Source organism: Scardinius erythrophthalmus (genome assembly GCF_964197995.2).
Source record: "Scardinius erythrophthalmus genome assembly, chromosome: 6".
In the NCBI taxonomy this organism is placed as follows: Eukaryota; Metazoa; Chordata; class Actinopteri; order Cypriniformes; family Leuciscidae; genus Scardinius; species Scardinius erythrophthalmus.
In genome coordinates, this window is record NC_138226.1 from 11,657,525 (window position 1) to 11,676,484 (window position 18,960).

Sequence of the window (18,960 nt, forward strand, 5' to 3'; positions counted from 1 at the left end):
GTAGGCTCACTATTGGCCGACGCTGGTCGTGTGTGATGCTAGCTGCACTGTTACACTATGTGAACTCACTCAGAGGCCCAGACAGAAGAAAATGAATAGTTGAATGAAATCTTTATTTTAACCCTATCAAACAACTACATATGACCCGTTTATTTATATCTTCTCTGCCAATCAAAAGAGTTCTAAAATACACTCGTCTCTCGTCCACCAAAATATACCACGCAAGGAGAAAAATTATTCTAGTCAGAAAAAGTTACAGCATCAGACTTTGATTTGGCTAATTTGATAGCTAGCGAAGCTAACAGAGCGCTCCAAAATGCTGGCTCTGCCTGGGCATCAGCCTTGATCCCCTGGGGGTGGTGATGGGGAGGGGAATGCTGGCTAAGCTCTCTGCCATCAGGAACAACATCTCTCACCCAATGCACCAGACTGTCACTGCACAGGAAAGCACCTTCAGCAAAACACTTATTACACAAAAGAACATTCCTTAGGTACTTCTCACCTGTGGCTATCAGAAAAAACAACTGTACCCTGAGCTGAATCTCACTGTCTTTGGCTGGGTTGTAATGTCAATATTCAGAGAACACTGGGTTCATGAATATTACTTCGCTCATTGCAAGCTAATCTTCCTAGACCAGAGTGTCACAGTAGCTAATTAACATTCATGATTCATGCTAACTAATATAAAAATTCCATGTTGTTTTGGGATGTAGTAGAGCTCACCTCCAAGATGAACTGAAATATCAACAATTTAACATCTGGACACGTTCAAAAATGATTGAAATTCATTATTCCTTCCCTTTAAAATGGTCAATAACACGCTGATTGGATATTTCTCATAAATGTAAGGTCAGTCTCGTGAAGTGTGATTTGTGTGACACTTAATTTGTGCACAAATGAACGTGACATTTATTTGACAGCTTCATCGTTGTAGAATACTCAGAATCAAATGTAATGTTGAAGGAGATTCAGCACTGTGCATTTTCAATTTCTTCACCTTCTTAACACTGTCCCTGTCTGGACACGCACATTCTCACTAAACGGCATTAAGACACCGCTGCTCCAGGGATTTATAAGATCTGAGGATACATGTGCTGATGAAATGTCTTACTGCAGGGGTAAAAGACATCTTTATCTATTTGAAATAAACATCAAGTGCTTAAACTACAGTGAACTATACCATATATCAGAATGTCATATATCATGCGATTTTAATGCGAGGCAGCAGAGGTAGACTTCATAATTTAATATCTGCCAATGGGGATGTGAGCTAAAAGTTGGGGGGGGGTGAAGTGGCAGAGAGAGCCCTGGATCCAGCGCCCCTGGATGTATTAATTGCTATTTCCCATTCTGTGATTTATGTCTACTGCTGTAACGCTACAAATATTTCTGTCATGCAGTATAGTGCATTGTGATGGTTAGGACTCGGGACAAGGTGGAGAATGATATGGCATACATCCCAATTACACTGATGTTACTGTTTTATACTGATACAATATAATGTATGATGTTTTTGTTATACATTCTGTTGTGATATATATTGCATACTTCTGTGAAAGCAAACGCTTTCTTCAGGAATTCTAGATCTCTGTGCTTGATGATCTTAACTCACTAACATGTTTACACCAGAAACCTTAGGGGCAAAAAACATGGAATCACTCACTGAAATGGGTTTTAAAATCAGAAAACCACATAGCTCCCCCTATAGTTTTAAACAGGGCGAAATAGTTTCACAAAGGCGAGCCTTTGGTTTCCGGTGTAAACATGTTAGTGAGTTAAGATCATGAAGCACAGAGATCTAGAATACCCGAAGAAAGTCCTAGAGCTCCTCCTGTCTGATTTTAGAGAAAAAAACGGGTCTTTTGGAGACGTCCAATCGATTTTTTGGGTGCGTTGAAAGAAGACCACATACACAGTACAATCCACATGGGAAAATCTCACAGTAAAACAAGCAGCTGTGCAAAATATGACACACCGGTGTTTTGCAAGATGAGAAGTTTATTTATGTATAATCTTATTACTCTTTTAATTCTTTCCACTGTATGTCCGACTGATTGCAACGTATTCCTCCTTTTGATTCTAAACTGAACTCAAATGGCACTGAGAATTGGATAAGAGACAAACGTAAATTACTTAAGGAACTTGAGAGATGAAACCATGCTGATGACCTGGGTCTTTGGTGGAGTAGTGAGTTTGATGTGAGTTTGATGTATGATTAAACTCGAGGTTCTGTGGGGTGCGGACTGGATTGATTCCATTCTTAGAGCTTCCAAACAAATGGGTTTTTGGGGTGCGGACTGATGTGGCAGTGAACCCGAGCTTACCCAGTGAGTCAGTCCTAGAGATCCTCCTGTCCGATTTTAGGGAAAAATCGGGTCCATCGGAGACGTCCAATAGATTTCTTAGGCGCGCCGAAAGAACACCACAGACACAGTGTAATCACCATGGGAAAATCTCAGAGTAAAACTGGGAGTTAATATCTCAATATCTAAAAAAAATATCTGTTTTGCCATATGAGAAGTTTATCTATGTATCATCTTTTTACTCTTTTAATTCATTTTATAACTGTATCATACATCTCTTAATTTCTTTTATGACTTTTATATAATGTTATAATGTATAAAAGTCATTCTTAATATTTCTCAACCCCAGCAAAGCACCTTGAGTTTGATGATGACTTTCCAAGGGCAAAGGGTGTCTGCCTAATCAGTGCACAGCCATTGTGCGCAGGCTTAATGGCCATTCACCATTAATGAAGCAATTAGACAAGACTGATTAATGTAGCGGGGGACTATACACTTGCAGCTAATTATTGTTGAACTGCTCTACATGCTTACTGCCTAAGGGCTCTACCATTCCACTCACAAATTACTGTGTGCGAACGTGGAAACTTAATTGTTGTGAGTGACTTCTGACACCAATCAACATGCAAGAACTTAACATTTTCAGAATATAAACTTTCACACCATGGGCGCTATTTTAACGATCTGAAACGCAAGTATCAAACATGAAACGCAAGTAACTTTGTGGGCGGATCTAAATCTAAAATGGGTTGGTCTGAAGTAGCTACATTACTCATAGGTGTGGTTTCGGCGTAACGTGAAATAAACCAATCAGAGCATCACCTCACATTCCCTTTAGGAGCAAGCGCGTTTGTTCCATGGCGGATTGCTATTATAACGGCGGATTTGCCAGGCGCACGCCAGGAGCGGATCACAGCCGAGGAGACCGACATTCTCGTCAGGGCCGTAAAAGACAGAAAAGTGACATTGTATGGGGATGGGAGAAACCCACCCAAATTAGCTTCGGTTAAACAGGCGTATAATCATTTTGGTAAATGTGTAAGCTAGATTTATGCCTATTTGTTCACATTTTCATGGACACCACAATGATTTCCCACATGTGTGATATTTTTACTTGTAATTATGTATGGTTTGCAAAAATGTCAACAGCTGCATCTGTGTAGATGAGAGAAGCAAAGTGTATGCGCGTTGTGCACACGCTACATTATGGCCAAGCATGCGCCCTTAAAATAGCATCTGAACGTGCCACTGAAAACGCAACACTGACTTTAGACTAGGTTTTTCCTGGTCTGTGGCGGAATTGTTTTCTGGAACTGCAAAATAGCACCAGGGAACGTTTGCGCCGGAACAAGCCTCCTCTTTTCACTGAATCGCCCCCGGGAGCGCAAGTTCATGCCTTAATTTACTGACGTGCATCTGTGGAGGGAAAAGTCCGCTGTGCGTTGGGTGCAAAATTTGAATGATACATGCGTCGGTGTACTAAGTCAATTGTGCTGGGTGCAAGATAGGGCTCCATGACTGGATGCTTTTCATTGCTTTCTATCCAAGTCAACAGAGAAATCATTCAATGTAAAGTAAATTGCTAACACTTTATGACAAGGTCCCATTGATTAAGGATCATGAATAAACAACGTTAGAATAAATGTTAGTTCATGTTAACTGTTGCATATACTGTACAATACATTCAACCTTATTATAAAGTGTTACCAGCAAAGCCAAGGTTTATGAATTCTGAGTTTAATACTTAAAATTTAGGATTGTGAACAAATCCCTAACATGAATGTTTGAGGAATATCAATACACTGCTGCCTTGTAAGCAGTTCCGTGTATTATCATTATTATTATTTTTTTAACAATCTGACTTCTAGAAATCTATATATAATTTCAGTTTGTCTGATAACACTTATTTCTCTTCAACCAAATTTAAATGACTAGGAAAAAAGACTTTCTTAACAATAGTGAAATATTAAAATGGGAGAGAGAAATGCTTGAGGCGTATGCTTTCAATTGTTGTTAAAAAAAGAACTGAGACTTGAATGAGAAGACGGAAAATTCAAATTAGTCTCACAATGGCTTTGGCAGCAGAGACATATTGTGGAAAAAGGAAAAAAGGCATTCTATCTTCAACTTGCATGATTTTCTTTCCAATACCGGTTCAAAGACCACTTAGTTTACCTGGAAAAGAAACTACAAGACATGAAAACATCATCTTTGTCTCTGCAAGCCAGTAATTCAGATGGGCCTAGAATGTTGTGTGATTGCTTTGGCCCATAACTCTAACATTTCAGATGCAAATGTGAGGAGGCTGGGGAGAATCAGAAACTCTGAGGTGGAGAGCTCATCTCGTTAAGCTGTGGTTGGCCCATCAAAGATGAAGTACTTTTGTGAGTATGCAAATAAAAGCGTCTAGAGCATGTATGTTTGATTAGATTCTGATGAGCTCTGTTAGGAGAGGGAACGGCTGGAGAGGGCTATCTACATGTGGATAGCTTTGGATTTTCAAAACTATAATTAGATGTTTTTAACAGCTTGTTTTGAAGTTCAATCAAAGTCCACCCATTCAGGCCTGCCAGTTTTTTAAATGAGAATGTATAGAAAGGCAAACAGTTTTTTGGTCAGAGTTTCCAGTCAATACTTCAATGTGTGTTTGTACACCCAGGGTTAATTATGAGTCAATAATCGTTTAATCCAAAGGAATTACATTTCATTTTGATCATATTTAAAATTATAGAAGGTGCAAATGATTTGTACATCTGATAGATGCTTGTTTCAGACACACACAACTATTGAAAATTCGGTGGCGCATTTCTGCCACATATTTTTTTCCCTCAATTATTTCTTAATAACGATGTCATTTAAACAAAATATTTTCTCGTAATAACTAGATGCTATGTCGTTAAAACAATATGTTTTTGTAATAACGAAATAATGTGTTAGCGACAATAACGACATATGCTTTTCCTGTTATGAGATATTATTAAAAATACATATTTTTGTATGTGACATGACAGCACGGGAAATAGGCCTTTATCACAGTCCATGTTAAAAAATTGGAAGCTTAAATAATATAGTAAAATAATTTAGTCTGCTGTAGTCTGCATCAATGGCAGTGCCCATAGCATGGGATTGTTGTGATTTATTGATGTTCAGTTTATCACAGATACTTGATCGAAACACATAAACCAGTTTATAAACATTAGTCGGGTATGATGAAAAATATATATATTGTTTTTTTTTATTCCCGACACATATTTCATTATTTAAACGGCCGCACACAAGCCTACTGTATATGTGTGCGCAATATTTCAGAGTCTGACCATCTTTTTTTATTAAAGAAATGCAAGAATTGAATTCAAACAACATATCACATGACAGCATTATTCATTCAGGTTATGCGTTCAATAAAACATTAATTAGTTAATGTAAAGACTGTACAAATTAAACAATAATAAATGTTCAGATTGCTTTCATGCTCTGACTTTAGTTTCCGATACAATCATCAAGTGTTAAAACTGAAGTCGTTCAAATAAAGAAATGTTTCCAGCCCAGAGTCGATTATTCAAAAATAACTGGTTTGATCATCTTAAACGATCAAATAAAAACCATAACACTAACATTTTAATTTAAATTTAAATAGAGTGTATTCCAATTATTCCTCTGGAAGTAACTTGAGCAGTGTACAGATCCTTGTTTATCTCATGACTGTCGCAACACCGGCAGTGCTGGCTAATGCCTCGTTCACAAAACATTGCACATTAAAATGGAAATTACCCACACATGGTAGGTTATCATGTAAGGCTAATTAAACCGTTTGAAATGCTGATTTTTATTGTCAAGTTCAGCCAATTTAGTTGATTTTCTTGTCAAAATTGGCAACCGACCATTGACAATAATGCAGGAGGAAATTCGATTACACTACAAACCGAAGCCGGATGTGACAATATGCGGACTGTGATAAAGGCCTGTTTCCCACGTTATCACGTCACGTACAAAATATGTCATTTTAACGATATTATCTCGTTATAACAGGAAAAGCATATAATTTTTATGACATAATATGTCGTTTTAATGAGGAAAATATAGTTTTAATGACATAGTATCTTGTTATTATGAGAAAATTTATTGTTTTAACAACATAACATCTTGTATGAGAAATATAGTTTAAATGACAACATCTCATTATTATGGCATAACTGATCGGAAAAAATCAAATGTATGTGGCAGCAATGACCCACCATAGACACACGTGGAAACAGCCAAAAATAAACAGGTCTTTGTATATTTGCAATACTTTTTTTCCAGGAAATAATGTAACATCTAAATGGGCCCAGCATGGAGCATGGAATATGTCTTACCTGGCTGACTTGAACAGGTGTTAAAATCATGTCCAACACGCCGGCCCAGCCGGCAACAACCCCTGTGGGCACGGAGTAGGCGAGCGCTATCATCAGGAAACGCATGTTGCTGAAAAAAAAAGCAAAGATGTAGACTGAAGAAAACTTTTAGAAATAGAACACTATGAAATCACTTTAGGATACTAGGCTGTATTTTGACTGTGTACGACGCACATTTTTGAAAGCGCAACAGATCTTTCAGAACTGACATGAAACTGAACATCAAAGCTTTTGCATCACAAACAGATTGTAGAGTTCCCTTCCTATGCCTTCCAGCCTGTCACCAAACATTTATCCTACCTTGCAGCCCAGTGACAGAGAGATAAAAATCTCCTTAATAAGGGAAATAGACGGAACTGATAGCAGAAGCAGATATCAGGCCAGCACAATGCTAGAATAAAGACATGCCCATAAGCGGCGCTCTGTCTTACATTGATTTAGCTTCATCAACTGAATGTGATTCTTAAGAGGACACTGCACATTGGAGTCAACATAATAATACTACTTTCATCTGCACAAAATTAACTTGAAATTTACATGCTAATCCAAATGCCATTTCAGTCAGAGTAACACTGACTACTTTAATGAATATGACATGATAATGAATTGACTAAATAAAAAAAAACTATAAAAATATTGAGGTTATTTTTAATTATTGAGGTCCTGCAGCAACTGAAAAAATGCCACTGAGAATATGCAATGTTAACAGACAGCTTGCTTAAGGTAATATACCTTGATATTAAGAGTTTTGCCAAGTAGGAATTGTTTTAAATATCTAATTAAATCTAACTGACCCACTGGGCAAAGCTATGCATAAAATCAGTATCTGCATGTTTTTAATGAATCATATATCTGTAGGGCACAGCTGAAATACTTTTACTCTTTCATAGCAGTATCTATAAGACTCGCTAACAAGTATTACATGCCAACAAATCCTTCTTGAAGCTAAGCAACAACAAAGTTGCTCTAAGCATTAATACAAGCACAGTGCATGGTTTAGTGTACTGTCAATTTTGTGGTAATCCTGCCCTGATACAAAAATCCCTTGCTTATGAGGGATGCTTTTTCTTCATGTATTAGCATTTTTATGAGCATCTATCCAGTAACAGGATTGCTGTAGTCAAGACTGAAACAGGTCGAGAATCCCTTTGTGGAATCTGCCTTTATGTGTTCCTTCTGGCAGGTCTCCAATCACTCCCAACCCAATTACAATCACCGGTCCTTCTTACTCACTTCTCTACCTATTTTCCCTCAAGTGTCTCAAACAGTGTCTCCCAGACATACCCGAGAGGAAATGTCCCCCCCATAAAACAACAAAGCATCTGGAACCAATCATGAGGGCTCTCCAAAGATGCTTTGTTTATCTTTTGAAGCAGTGTGCATTATGGAATTTACTTGTTGCAGTTTGGTTCTTGGTATTTGAGTCTCTAAGGCTGTCACAGTTTCACAGTTAGTTAGTTTGAAAAAAAGTCTGATTGCACCATCCTCCTCCTGCCCTAGATTTGGGAAGCCATCAAGCCAGAAGGATCATTAGCTAACTGTCATTTGTCCTTTGCCAGCTCTGTTGGGATCTAATACCGCAAAATGAAGATTTAGCAAGACACAGCTATTTTTAACAACAACACATCAACACTAATACTATTCTATCATCAATATTCTATAATCAATTTTACCTCAGTAATCAAACGCTGGATAATGCTTCCTATAAAGGTGCGATCATGATGCTCTCTGCTAAAGCACAAACAGATTAGACTTCTCCAGGCTTGTGTAATATTTTTTACATTTATGAATTTTAATTGAATTGACTGCACCCCAAAGGTAACTGAACTACAACTTGGATCGGAACTACAGGAAGTGGAAGTTACAGAATTACAATAAAAAAAAAATCATCAAGGGATCCCAGGAAAAGAAAGTTATTGCCAACCTGGTTCATAAATTTATTTAATATAAAAGTGTAATTTAGTACACATTTCTATAGAATTTCTATATATTCATTTTCTAGATAAAACGTATACATTTGCAATTCAAATTGCAATTCAGCATATTGTTCGCAATCTCATTTCTAATTCAGGAATTGCTTCAATGTTTTTTGACACTTTGGATTTAGAAACTTCACCTAAAAAAGGTTTCTAGCACTTGTCAGCTGCGGATCTATTGAGATTTTAAGTATGTGAGATTCTTTATAAAGGCTTTTTAAAGAAAAAATCAGCTATAAAAAATACACTTTATTATAAAAAAAGTGACCAGGAGGATGCAGATTAAATTATAAGTAAAAAAATTAATTGCCTATCAAATTAATGCACACGTAGTTACTTGTAGAAAATTATATTTGCATGTCATGCTACTCATAATTACCTCCAGGTATGAATTGTTGGATGTGAAGAAAGTTCTACCATCAACGCCCATTAACGTTAACAGGAAAGTGTGAGGAGAAATCAAAGCATGCTTTCAGTGTCTTACGGTAGCCTTGAAGAACGCAATGGCAAAAAAAGGTGTTGATGGAGAACCCTTTCTCCCAACAGTACCCCCTTCATTAACCTCACAGCTGGGAGAGATCGATACCTATGCAGTTTTTTCCCCCACCAAGAGCTTATTTAGCTTATGGGATATGATGAGAAAGCCTTTCTTTCCATTCTTTGACAGATTTGGGGGAGCCATCAAGCCAGAAGGATCATCAGCTAAGTGCTATTTGTCCTTGGCAGGCCCTGTTGGGATTTAATACCCCAAGATGAGGATTTTGCAAGACATGGTCATTTTTAACACACATTTCATAAATACTAAAACAATTCTATCATCACAGTTAGCGCAGTAATCAAATGCTAGATAATGGTTCTCGTAAAAGAACAATGAAATAATGATGCTCTCCGCAACAAACAAATCAGGCTTAAAAACGTTGAAGCTTTACCAAGTCAGGTGAGCCAGGGACTTAGGAGTTCAGAAACGAGGGTGAAATACAATCATGGTCTGTATCCAATGAACTGTCCCTATAGACTAGCTGTTCTACAAAGCTCTACCAATCTGCTGCTTCATTCAGATACAAATGTGAAACGGCTACTGGAACTCTGCCTATCGGAGGGACTCCAGACAGCATTACAGTCTCCGTCCATTCATGTTTGTTCTTCTCTTTGTGAGTGAGAAAGTTCTGGCGTTCCTCGGAGGGGGTCGAACTGCAGACTCACTGCAAAAGTGGAAGTTCAACAGTTCTTTCCAGTCCACACATTTCAGCCAATTTCTCTAGTGTTGGTGTGAGAACACATTCAAAGCAGGGATGGCTTCCTCTGATCTGTGAATATCAACCTCCCCAGGCATTGCGGGTGAGACTACATCAAGAGGGTTCTAACTAACTGTAAAAATGCCACTGTGGTCACACTGGCCTTGATGGGCTTCACTGGGTTTCTAAATGTACAGATTAAGATGTTCTATTAATTAAGGATGGTCAGAATGTGACATCATAAGGCTTGGTAATTAATCTGCAGGGAGAGGATCTTGTCTTTGATGTGTATTAAATGACAACTGCAGCATATGGTGAGTGACAAGACCCTGTTCATTAAGATTCTCTTTTGTAAAAGCAATAGTAACATTTCAAAGACCTTGCTGAGATCAGGGAGACAGTATGTGGAAGTTACAAAAGGCATAAAATAACAGATGTCCATTTTTATGTCCATGTGCAGATATACCCAGTGCAAAATCTATTTTGAATGGCAATGGGGAACACTGATATTCATGCTCTGAATCCATTTTCAAATACAGTAAATATTGTATTTAGGTCTTTTCAAATTTTGGAATTTTTGCACTTGGATTTTTAAAGGGCCAGTTCACCCTAAATTATATATATATATATATATATATATATATATATATATATATATATATATATATATATATATATATATATATATATATATATATATATATATATATATATATATATATATATTTTTTTTTATCAAATGTATTTTATTTGCTTTTACTGTCTGTAGCGCTTTGGGTTTTAGAAAAGCGCATTATAAATAAAATGTATTATTATTATTATTATTATCATCAGTTAATTCTTAATTATGCCATTGCGAATCAGCTGGATTGATCAGACTGATGGTTCGTCCTCAGAAGAACACAAAAGCAGATTTTTAGCAGAATATTGCCCAGTTGCTCTTTTCCATAGTACATTTAGTGATTCAAGCCGCTGATTTGTGAAATATACAGTACAAAAGTTTGGGATCAGGGAGTTTTTTTCTGAAAGATATTCATTCTTTTATTTAGCAAGAATGCAGTAAATTGATCACAAGTGACAGTAAAGACTTACATAGTTATTTGCTGTTCTTTTGAACTTCCTATTTATCAAAGTTTCCACAACAATTTTAAGCAGCATCGTGTAACTGTGTTAAGAAACGTTTCTTGAGCACCAAATCAGCATATTAGAATGATTTCTGATGAAACATGTGACACTAAAGAGTGAAGTAATGGCTGTTGAAAATTGCTGATTTTTTCATTGATAGGAATACAATTACATTTGTTTTGTTAAAAAAAAAAATGCTAAAAATATTATAAATGCAGCCTTGGTGAGCATAAGAGACTTTTTTTTTAAATACATTAAATATCTTACCAATCCCAAACGTTTAAACATTAGTGTATTCAAACCTTTCTAAACCTGCTCTGTGTGAAATAGATCAAAGTTATTATTCAAAAAAATTACCAATATACTGTTTTCAGTGCATCTGCATTTTAACCTAAGGTGATGTGACAGACACAAGAACCAATTAAGTTTGTGCAGGGTTACTTCTCTGAGTAAGTGTAGAAGACTTATTTCGGTTGAACAATTCCTACTTCCAAACCTCCATTCTTTAACAATGAATTCTCTTTTCAAAACAGTTGAATCAGTCAAGTAAAGAAGGATCAGCATCAAGCTAGGTTTATACTCGGCGCGTCCGCACGAGCGCAAAAGTGCACACGGTAAAAACGATGTCATTGCAGTGTGGGCGGTCGTACGCGTTGTGTGCGCAAGACCCCATTTTGCTTGGCGGTGTGCATGGCTTTTTTTGTAACAGCGTGCGGCTCCGCATCCGAAGATGAACGACTTCGAGCCGAATCTGGCCGAGCTCGAACTTTTCACCACACCGGCACCCAGTTTGCACGTCTAAATTAATTGCTTACATTTAAAAAAAATTTGCATACAATAGCATAAAAAGTATTTTTAATGAACATAAAGGTCCATGTTTAATAAAAATGTTCACGAAACTTAATGAAATGTTTAGTGAAATTAGAAAATATGTAAGAGATCGTTAATTTAGTTATGTTGTATACACATTCTCATATCCATATATTTTGTTTTATTGTCACAAGTAATAATCTCAGGGTTTACTGGGTTTTACACGATTCTTTTGGTAGTGTGGTATTGCTGGTGTCCTAAAATAAACATTGTCATGTGTGTAGCTTTCTTCCTCACACCGCTGATTCCTGATGGTTTAGAGGACAATTACTCGAGTCGCCCCCTGTCGTTTCAAAGAATAGTACAACGGCGAGCGCGTCAAGTATAAACGCCTAAAGCCCTATTTATACTTCTGCGTCGAACTCACGCCGTAGCTACGTCGTAGGCTGTGTGTAGCGCGCGTACCCTTCGGCGTACCCTGATGTGCACCTCTCCAAAAATGTAACAACGCGTCAACTTTACGCGGACGCAAGCGCTGTGATTGGTCTGCTAGGACCGCTCTCGGGTTTCACATGCTCCCTCTGCGTGCGTCAACGCGGACAACGACGCAGAAGTATAAATGAAAACCAATGCGTTGCCTACAGCGTAGAGGCTCCGGCGTAGGTCCGACGCAGAAGTATAAATCAGCCTTAAGTATTAACGAAGTATAACCGTTTGGGGAGGTGCGCGTGCAGTCAGCGGAGATTTGCGCTGCAGAGCCAGGCGAAAGTATAAACAAGGCTTTATACCTCAGCAGTCTGCAGATGCTGCTCCTGTAGCTGAGACGTTGGCTAGCCGCTGCCACGCTAGGAGGGATGGGCGGCCTGGAGGGGAAGTAGAACAGCACAGCCACGAAAAGTGCTGCAATCATCCCAAACTCTGCAAGTTCACAAAAACACACAACATTTACCATGCGGCCACAATGTCAACATCAAATCTCACAATGATTTTACGGATTCAGACTTAATCTATCTCTGGTAATTAGAACAAGAGCTTAACACGTCTGGCATTTCAGTGCAATTTTCAGATACTAAATTCAAATTAATGAGAGAGAGAGAGAGAGTAGCATTCAAACCAACATCATTAACGGTCATTAGATGGCTCACATTAATCTAGAGTTAACCATGAGTCTAGCAGATTTATTACAATTCTGTAGAGGGAGGAAATGCACAATGAAACAACTGATCAGCTCATTAACCCTAGTCCACGAAAAGCTCCTGCTTTCCAACGAGCTTATCCAGGGCTGGAATTTGTGACGGTGTGACCAAGTTCAGTATTGGCACTGCTGTAGCCAAGAAAAAACCTGTTGGCACACAATATCGCAAAACCAGATGCACTGTCTCTGCCAGCATAGGATTCAGGTTGAGTTCCTAAATTTTGTGTCCTCCTGGGCGCTGTCGACATGATAAAATAGGTGCAGTTTCCTTGGACAGGTCCCACTTTTATTCAGCTAGTTAATTTCTACAGTATCGTTTGTCGTTTCTATAAATCTGTCCTTTCTGTCAGAAAGTACCGATTTATCAAGCAAATTTAGCATCACAGTAATATTAAGATATAAACTACTATTCAAAAGTTTTGGGGAAGATTTTATGAAATAAATTAATACTTTTATTCAGCAAAGACATTAATTTGATCAAGAGTGACAGAAAAAACATTTATAATGTTGCAAAAGATTTCTATTTCAAATAAATGCTTTTCTATTCATCAAAGAATTAAAAAAATAAAATAAATGCTTCATAGTTTCCACAAAAACATTAATATTAGTATTTTTAACTGTGATTAATAATAAGAAAATATAGTTGCAAGCAGCAATTTAGGGGCCAAGCACCACAGAGGCAGAACGAGGATCTAAAAATCAAGGCATGGAGCATCAGACCAACTACAAAAATGAGTAAAGACACTTGGAGATGATGTTATGCAAAATGGTTGAAAAGCCATACAATAATTTGTAATGTGCCATAATTACTTTTGGCCAATAGGTGTTGCTGATACCAAATTGATCTGGTGTAGTCAGTTTTGGGTGACAATTACACACATAAATGCTGATGTCAATATAAAAAACAGCCTCAGATGCAGTTTGGCATTATGCCATCAAATTTGTTGATGCGGTACACAATAACAATTTCGTCTAACGACACGAAATCTATAAAGTTATGCCAGCATGGGCTGAAGATGTTCTAACCCGAATTTGGTGAAAATCAGACAAAGGAGCTTGAAAAAGTAGGTTTTTAAAGAAAAAAAACAATGGTGGACAGGAAGTTCGGCAGACAATGGCAAATTTGGTATAATGTTCTCGGCATGACCTAAAGAATCTATGAAGACCAATTTCATTTCAATAGGCAATATTAATCAAGCTATTAGCATTTTTTAAAATATCATCAAAACTTTTTCAGTACCTTCAGGGCATGGTGCCGATGACACTTACCAAATTTCGTAACAATACGCCAATGCATTTGTAAAATATAGAAAATGGCCAACACACAAAATGGCTGTTATCTATAAATTGGGAATCATTCGACTCAGCATGCAGCACAGAATCTTAAGAGTTTTTCTTCTTCAAGGAGTGTATCAAAATCTAGTGCATGTGGCTGCATCTTGATGGCCAATGTTGCAGTAAGTGTCACAATGACCTCTAAACAATGTCTTTTTTGTGTACGAAGGCAACATCTTTCAACTTAAACAGACACAAAGTATCAATCTATTATTGGTAAAATGTATCTCTCTATCTCTCTCTCCCTCTCTCTAAATGTTTTAATTTTCTGAATCAGTTAAGCAGAACAATGCTAGGCAATCTTTATGGCGAGGTGAACGCAAACTACGCTGACGCTTGATTGTGGTATTTGGAGAGCCAATGGATGGCTTTCTTGTGACTGCTTTTCTGCATGGCAAATGCTTAAAATAATTTAATTTTGATTCAGAATGAATACTGTTGCTGGATTGTCAGCTGACAACACTGTACCTGCGTAAAGAACAAACTGCTGAATACACTGTACCTGCATAAAGAACAAACTGTATCCTGTCTCCTATGTGATTTTGGGTCCAGTAGATGGTACTTGTGCTTCCCAATTTCTCAGTGTCATTGGGTGCAGGGACAGCTAATGGACCAATCAGAAAGGAGCAGGCTGACCCCAGGTAGCCAATAAGTGATGCAATAGCGGTGGCTGTAGCCCTCTGATCAGGAGCAAACCAAGTAGTAGACAGGAGAGGGCCGGCACTCATAATGGTAGGACCAGCTAAACCATTTAAAAGTTGACCACCATGAATCAACCTGTAGATTTGAAGAAGAAAAAAGACACTATGAGTACAATATATTTTTCACATTTTAAAACAAATAAAGAAAATATGGGTGTGCTTTTTCCTGTAAAAGTCACAGTCACAATGCTATATTGCACAATGCTGGATTTCCATGGCATTGCTATGTGTTGATTAAGTGATCTGAGAGTTTTTAGGATGTTTCTATGCAGTAGCTAGGGATTTCTGGGCGGTTGTTTACTGGCCCAAGTCAAAAAAGACCCATCAAGCATCTATGATATTTTTATTTCTATATAGCTAGTTTCCTTGCTCAAATCAATGCAAGTCAGACAAATGTCTGAGACAACATGTAACTATTAATCATTTACATTAAGAAATGTTTACAAATGCAATCACCTGAGTTTAGTTGGTTTCTAAACACAAATTGCTGCACTCCTCTATGTTTATCAGAGTTGAGGTTTGATAGCAGGGGAAACAAAAGAGCTTTATCTGTGAGACAGAATGACTGAGTCCCAGTGGGGTGACTTGTGATAGCCTAACTGCCTGAGTAAACACTGCAGTGCTTGTCTCCAGAATAGATCTTCAGAATTGACGAAGATGGAGAGTGACTAAAACACTTTTCCATTTTCTACAGCCCAGACGCACACAAAACCAGACGGAAATGTTCCTTTACCTTCATGATAATTACTGTCATAAAGATCAAGAGGTTTCTTGTGTCAAGTTTTTTTCTAGTGTCTTCCTAGCAATTGTCAAACTGAACAAAATATTTAAAGGTCTATTCTTGTGTTCACGAAGAAGTGAAGTTCTTCACTGCGGCTTGTGAAAGAGTGTCTGAGGGACGGTAAAAAACCTCTGAAGATGTACTAAGTGGAGAATTAGTTAAAGTATAGTATACTTTAAAACCAGCTCACAATAGCATTTGGTTTGGCCAGTACACATCATACACAACATTTAAACAGCCCTTATAGGCTCTTGAACCTTACAGTCCGCAAAGGATTTTGGTTTAAACTCTTAAAGTCATTGATCATGCAATGCTCTCCTCAATTCCCAATCAAATATTGTGTGAAAGCTCCCTCGACTATTTTTCCCTCTTTTGTTCAAGCATGTTGACATCTGATTCTGCAGAAAGGTGTTTATGCATTCCGATAGCATGTTTCTTGACTGACATTAGCTCCTGTGACACTATATTCATGCTAAAGCCTGTGCTCTTCCCTGTAATGAAATGGACCAGAGTGCACTGTGGGATTTTTTTCCTGAATAAGAAGAAGTGGTCTACATTTGCATTGATTGCAATCATTGTGAGACCTCTCACGTAGCTCATAATTGGATCGTAGATTATTCTAAATCCTACACCTTGAGCCGATCATTATTATGACATTAGGTTTGTCAATTACGGTTGGAAACAATGAGAATTCTTGTACAAAGAATGACTACAGATATTGCCTACTACATCAAGGCCACCGAATTCCAATCTATTATCAGCCTGTAGAGGAGAGGAAAAAAACATTATTGATGTGTTAAGGCTATGTATCTAATCAAGTTCTATAGGATTTTGGTGCAAACAGAACGGTAACTTGGTAGCGACAATTCAAGGTCACCTCAATTCAAGTGAAACCTCTCTTCAAAAGTTTCCCTCAAAATTCTGATTTTGGATGTGCGCCTCTTTGTGAATGTTAGCAGGGTATATTTAAATAATTTAGCTCATATTGCTTTAGATCCAATCATCATTTCTATTAATTTTCCACTGAATTATGCAATCTGGTGAGAATATTCGCTTTCAGTGCTGTCGTCCTGTATTCTCAGTTCCCTGATCGCTGTTATGACTCAGAAGAAGATTATTACAAGCAATCAATGGTGGTTTACAGTGAGTTGAGTAGTGTAGTATTTATCTCATCAATTGTCATGTGTAGCTTGATGCTAATTGTATCTATAATTCACCTGTTACCCATATATGATTATATCTCATGATGTAGCCTATGTTGTCAAAATTATTCACACAAGGTCGTAAGAAACTTGTTTTGTTTTCGAGAAAGCTTTTTGATAATAGGTGGGAATGTACATCAGAATCAAAGGGATGTGGATGGGCAAGCCATGAAATGCCAGAGTAAAGTATGCCACAACTTGCATTTGACAATGGTGTTCTTGTCATCCAAACTAAGTAATGTCAATATTTCAGCCGCTGAATGTAAGCTTTCCATATTACAAGCTAGCTTTCTGCAATCGTGACGTCACGCGCACGAGTCATGATTTGTGAAAGTATATGAATCTAGAAATTATTGGATTGTTGGATTTCAAATCAGTAGCGGTTGAGGCAACTAAAATAATGTTGTAACAAGCTATTTTATGGATGGTAACTGTAATATTATAACTGAAATCATATTAGCAATTAGTTACACTATAGTATTTGTCTTGAACCGACCACATCAATGAGTGACTGCAATAAAAAAAGATACTATTACTAGGAATCAAAATTTCTAAATCAAATGTCATGCCACATCAATTTATCATATTGTTCTTAGGAGTTCATGGTAATATTAATATATTTTAATATTTGGTTTAAGGCCAGTTGTGTTGACATTTGTATGATTAACAATTTTAATATCATGTTGGGTCGCAGCATGATGTCCTGAAGCAAAACTTGCTGAGAACCAGTGTCCTATGCTATATTTCTTCTGGCGACAATCCGCTAAACCTTGATTTAGAATTAAAGAGATAAAAAGGGTGAAATGAGTCTCATGCACAGAGAAATGTAAGGGCAGCAGAGGAGTGGTAATTTAGCCTTAGATGATTCTGATCTGGCATGAACAATATAAGGGAGTATTCTCTGCTTTCTTTCAAAACTGCTGGGCTAACATGATTCGAATGCAAATTTTATAACCTCCATGAAAGTGACTGAGTAACATGTTTTATAAATGGGGTGCTTTACACTGACAAAACCAATAATGGTACGGCCAAAATTTCAAGTCATACTAAACTAAACTAAAAGTCCAGAATAAAAGACGGAATAGGGAGAATTTAAACCATACTGCCAGCCTTAAAATCACAGCCAATAAAGTCTTCGTTTAATCTACAGAGGGAAAGAGAAATAGTATTCAATAAAAAGACTGCCTGAAACTTCAGTTCAGTTTGGCTTGCAAGGAACATTGTGGCTCAAACCAAGTCATTCCTCCTCACCGCCAAAAACAGCCTTTAATTTGTGTGTGTCTCCTATTGGAAAACATCTGCTGCGACCACAATCACTGTTGATTTGAGAACAACAATTGACATTTGTAATCAAATGCCATTGTAAAAAAACAGATTTTTCTATCATGATTGAATCTCAGTACAGAGTCATTCTGAGACCAAACCAAAGCTTCTAAATAAAGATTTAGGTTAATAAAAGTAACTGAAAAATCTGAGATATCCATGAATGGGCCTGATTAAAGAAACAGTTCACCCAGAAGTTTAAATTATGTCATTGTTTACTATTCTTCTTGTCATTCCAAACGCACAAAGATATACTTAGAAGAATTTGTACACTGGTCTTTGGCATACAACCACTGTTCATATTGTTATCACATTAGTCAAGCAAAGTCTCAAGGACAAAAAACATAAAAGCAGCATAAAACTGGTCTATGTGACACATGGCTTCTGAACTTTGTTGGAGGAACAAACTGAATAACATTAGTACTCATTGTGAACTACTGTATTCAAAAGAGAAAAATATACATAAGAAAAAATGTATAAATATAATAATAATAATAATAATAAACAACGAACAACATTTGTGGGTGAATTTGGGTTTTATTTAAACGAAATATATTCTATTTGATAAAATAAATAAAAA

The 18,960-nt window shown here is 37.2% G+C and overlaps 1 protein-coding gene across 1 annotated transcript in view; it reads right to left on the bottom strand.

Moving 5' to 3' along the window:
- slc49a4 (solute carrier family 49 member 4) overlaps positions 1–18,960 on the bottom strand; it is a 44,318-nt gene that overhangs the window by 18,231 nt on the left and 7,127 nt on the right. The window contains exons 3-5 of the mRNA XM_081368154.1: positions 14,876–15,150; positions 12,632–12,761; positions 6,659–6,767 (exon numbers count right to left, since the gene is read on the bottom strand). Of these exons, the coding sequence (XP_081224280.1) occupies positions 6,659–6,767; positions 12,632–12,761; positions 14,876–15,150 (514 nt within the window). The remainder of the gene's footprint in view (positions 1–6,658; positions 6,768–12,631; positions 12,762–14,875; positions 15,151–18,960) is intronic.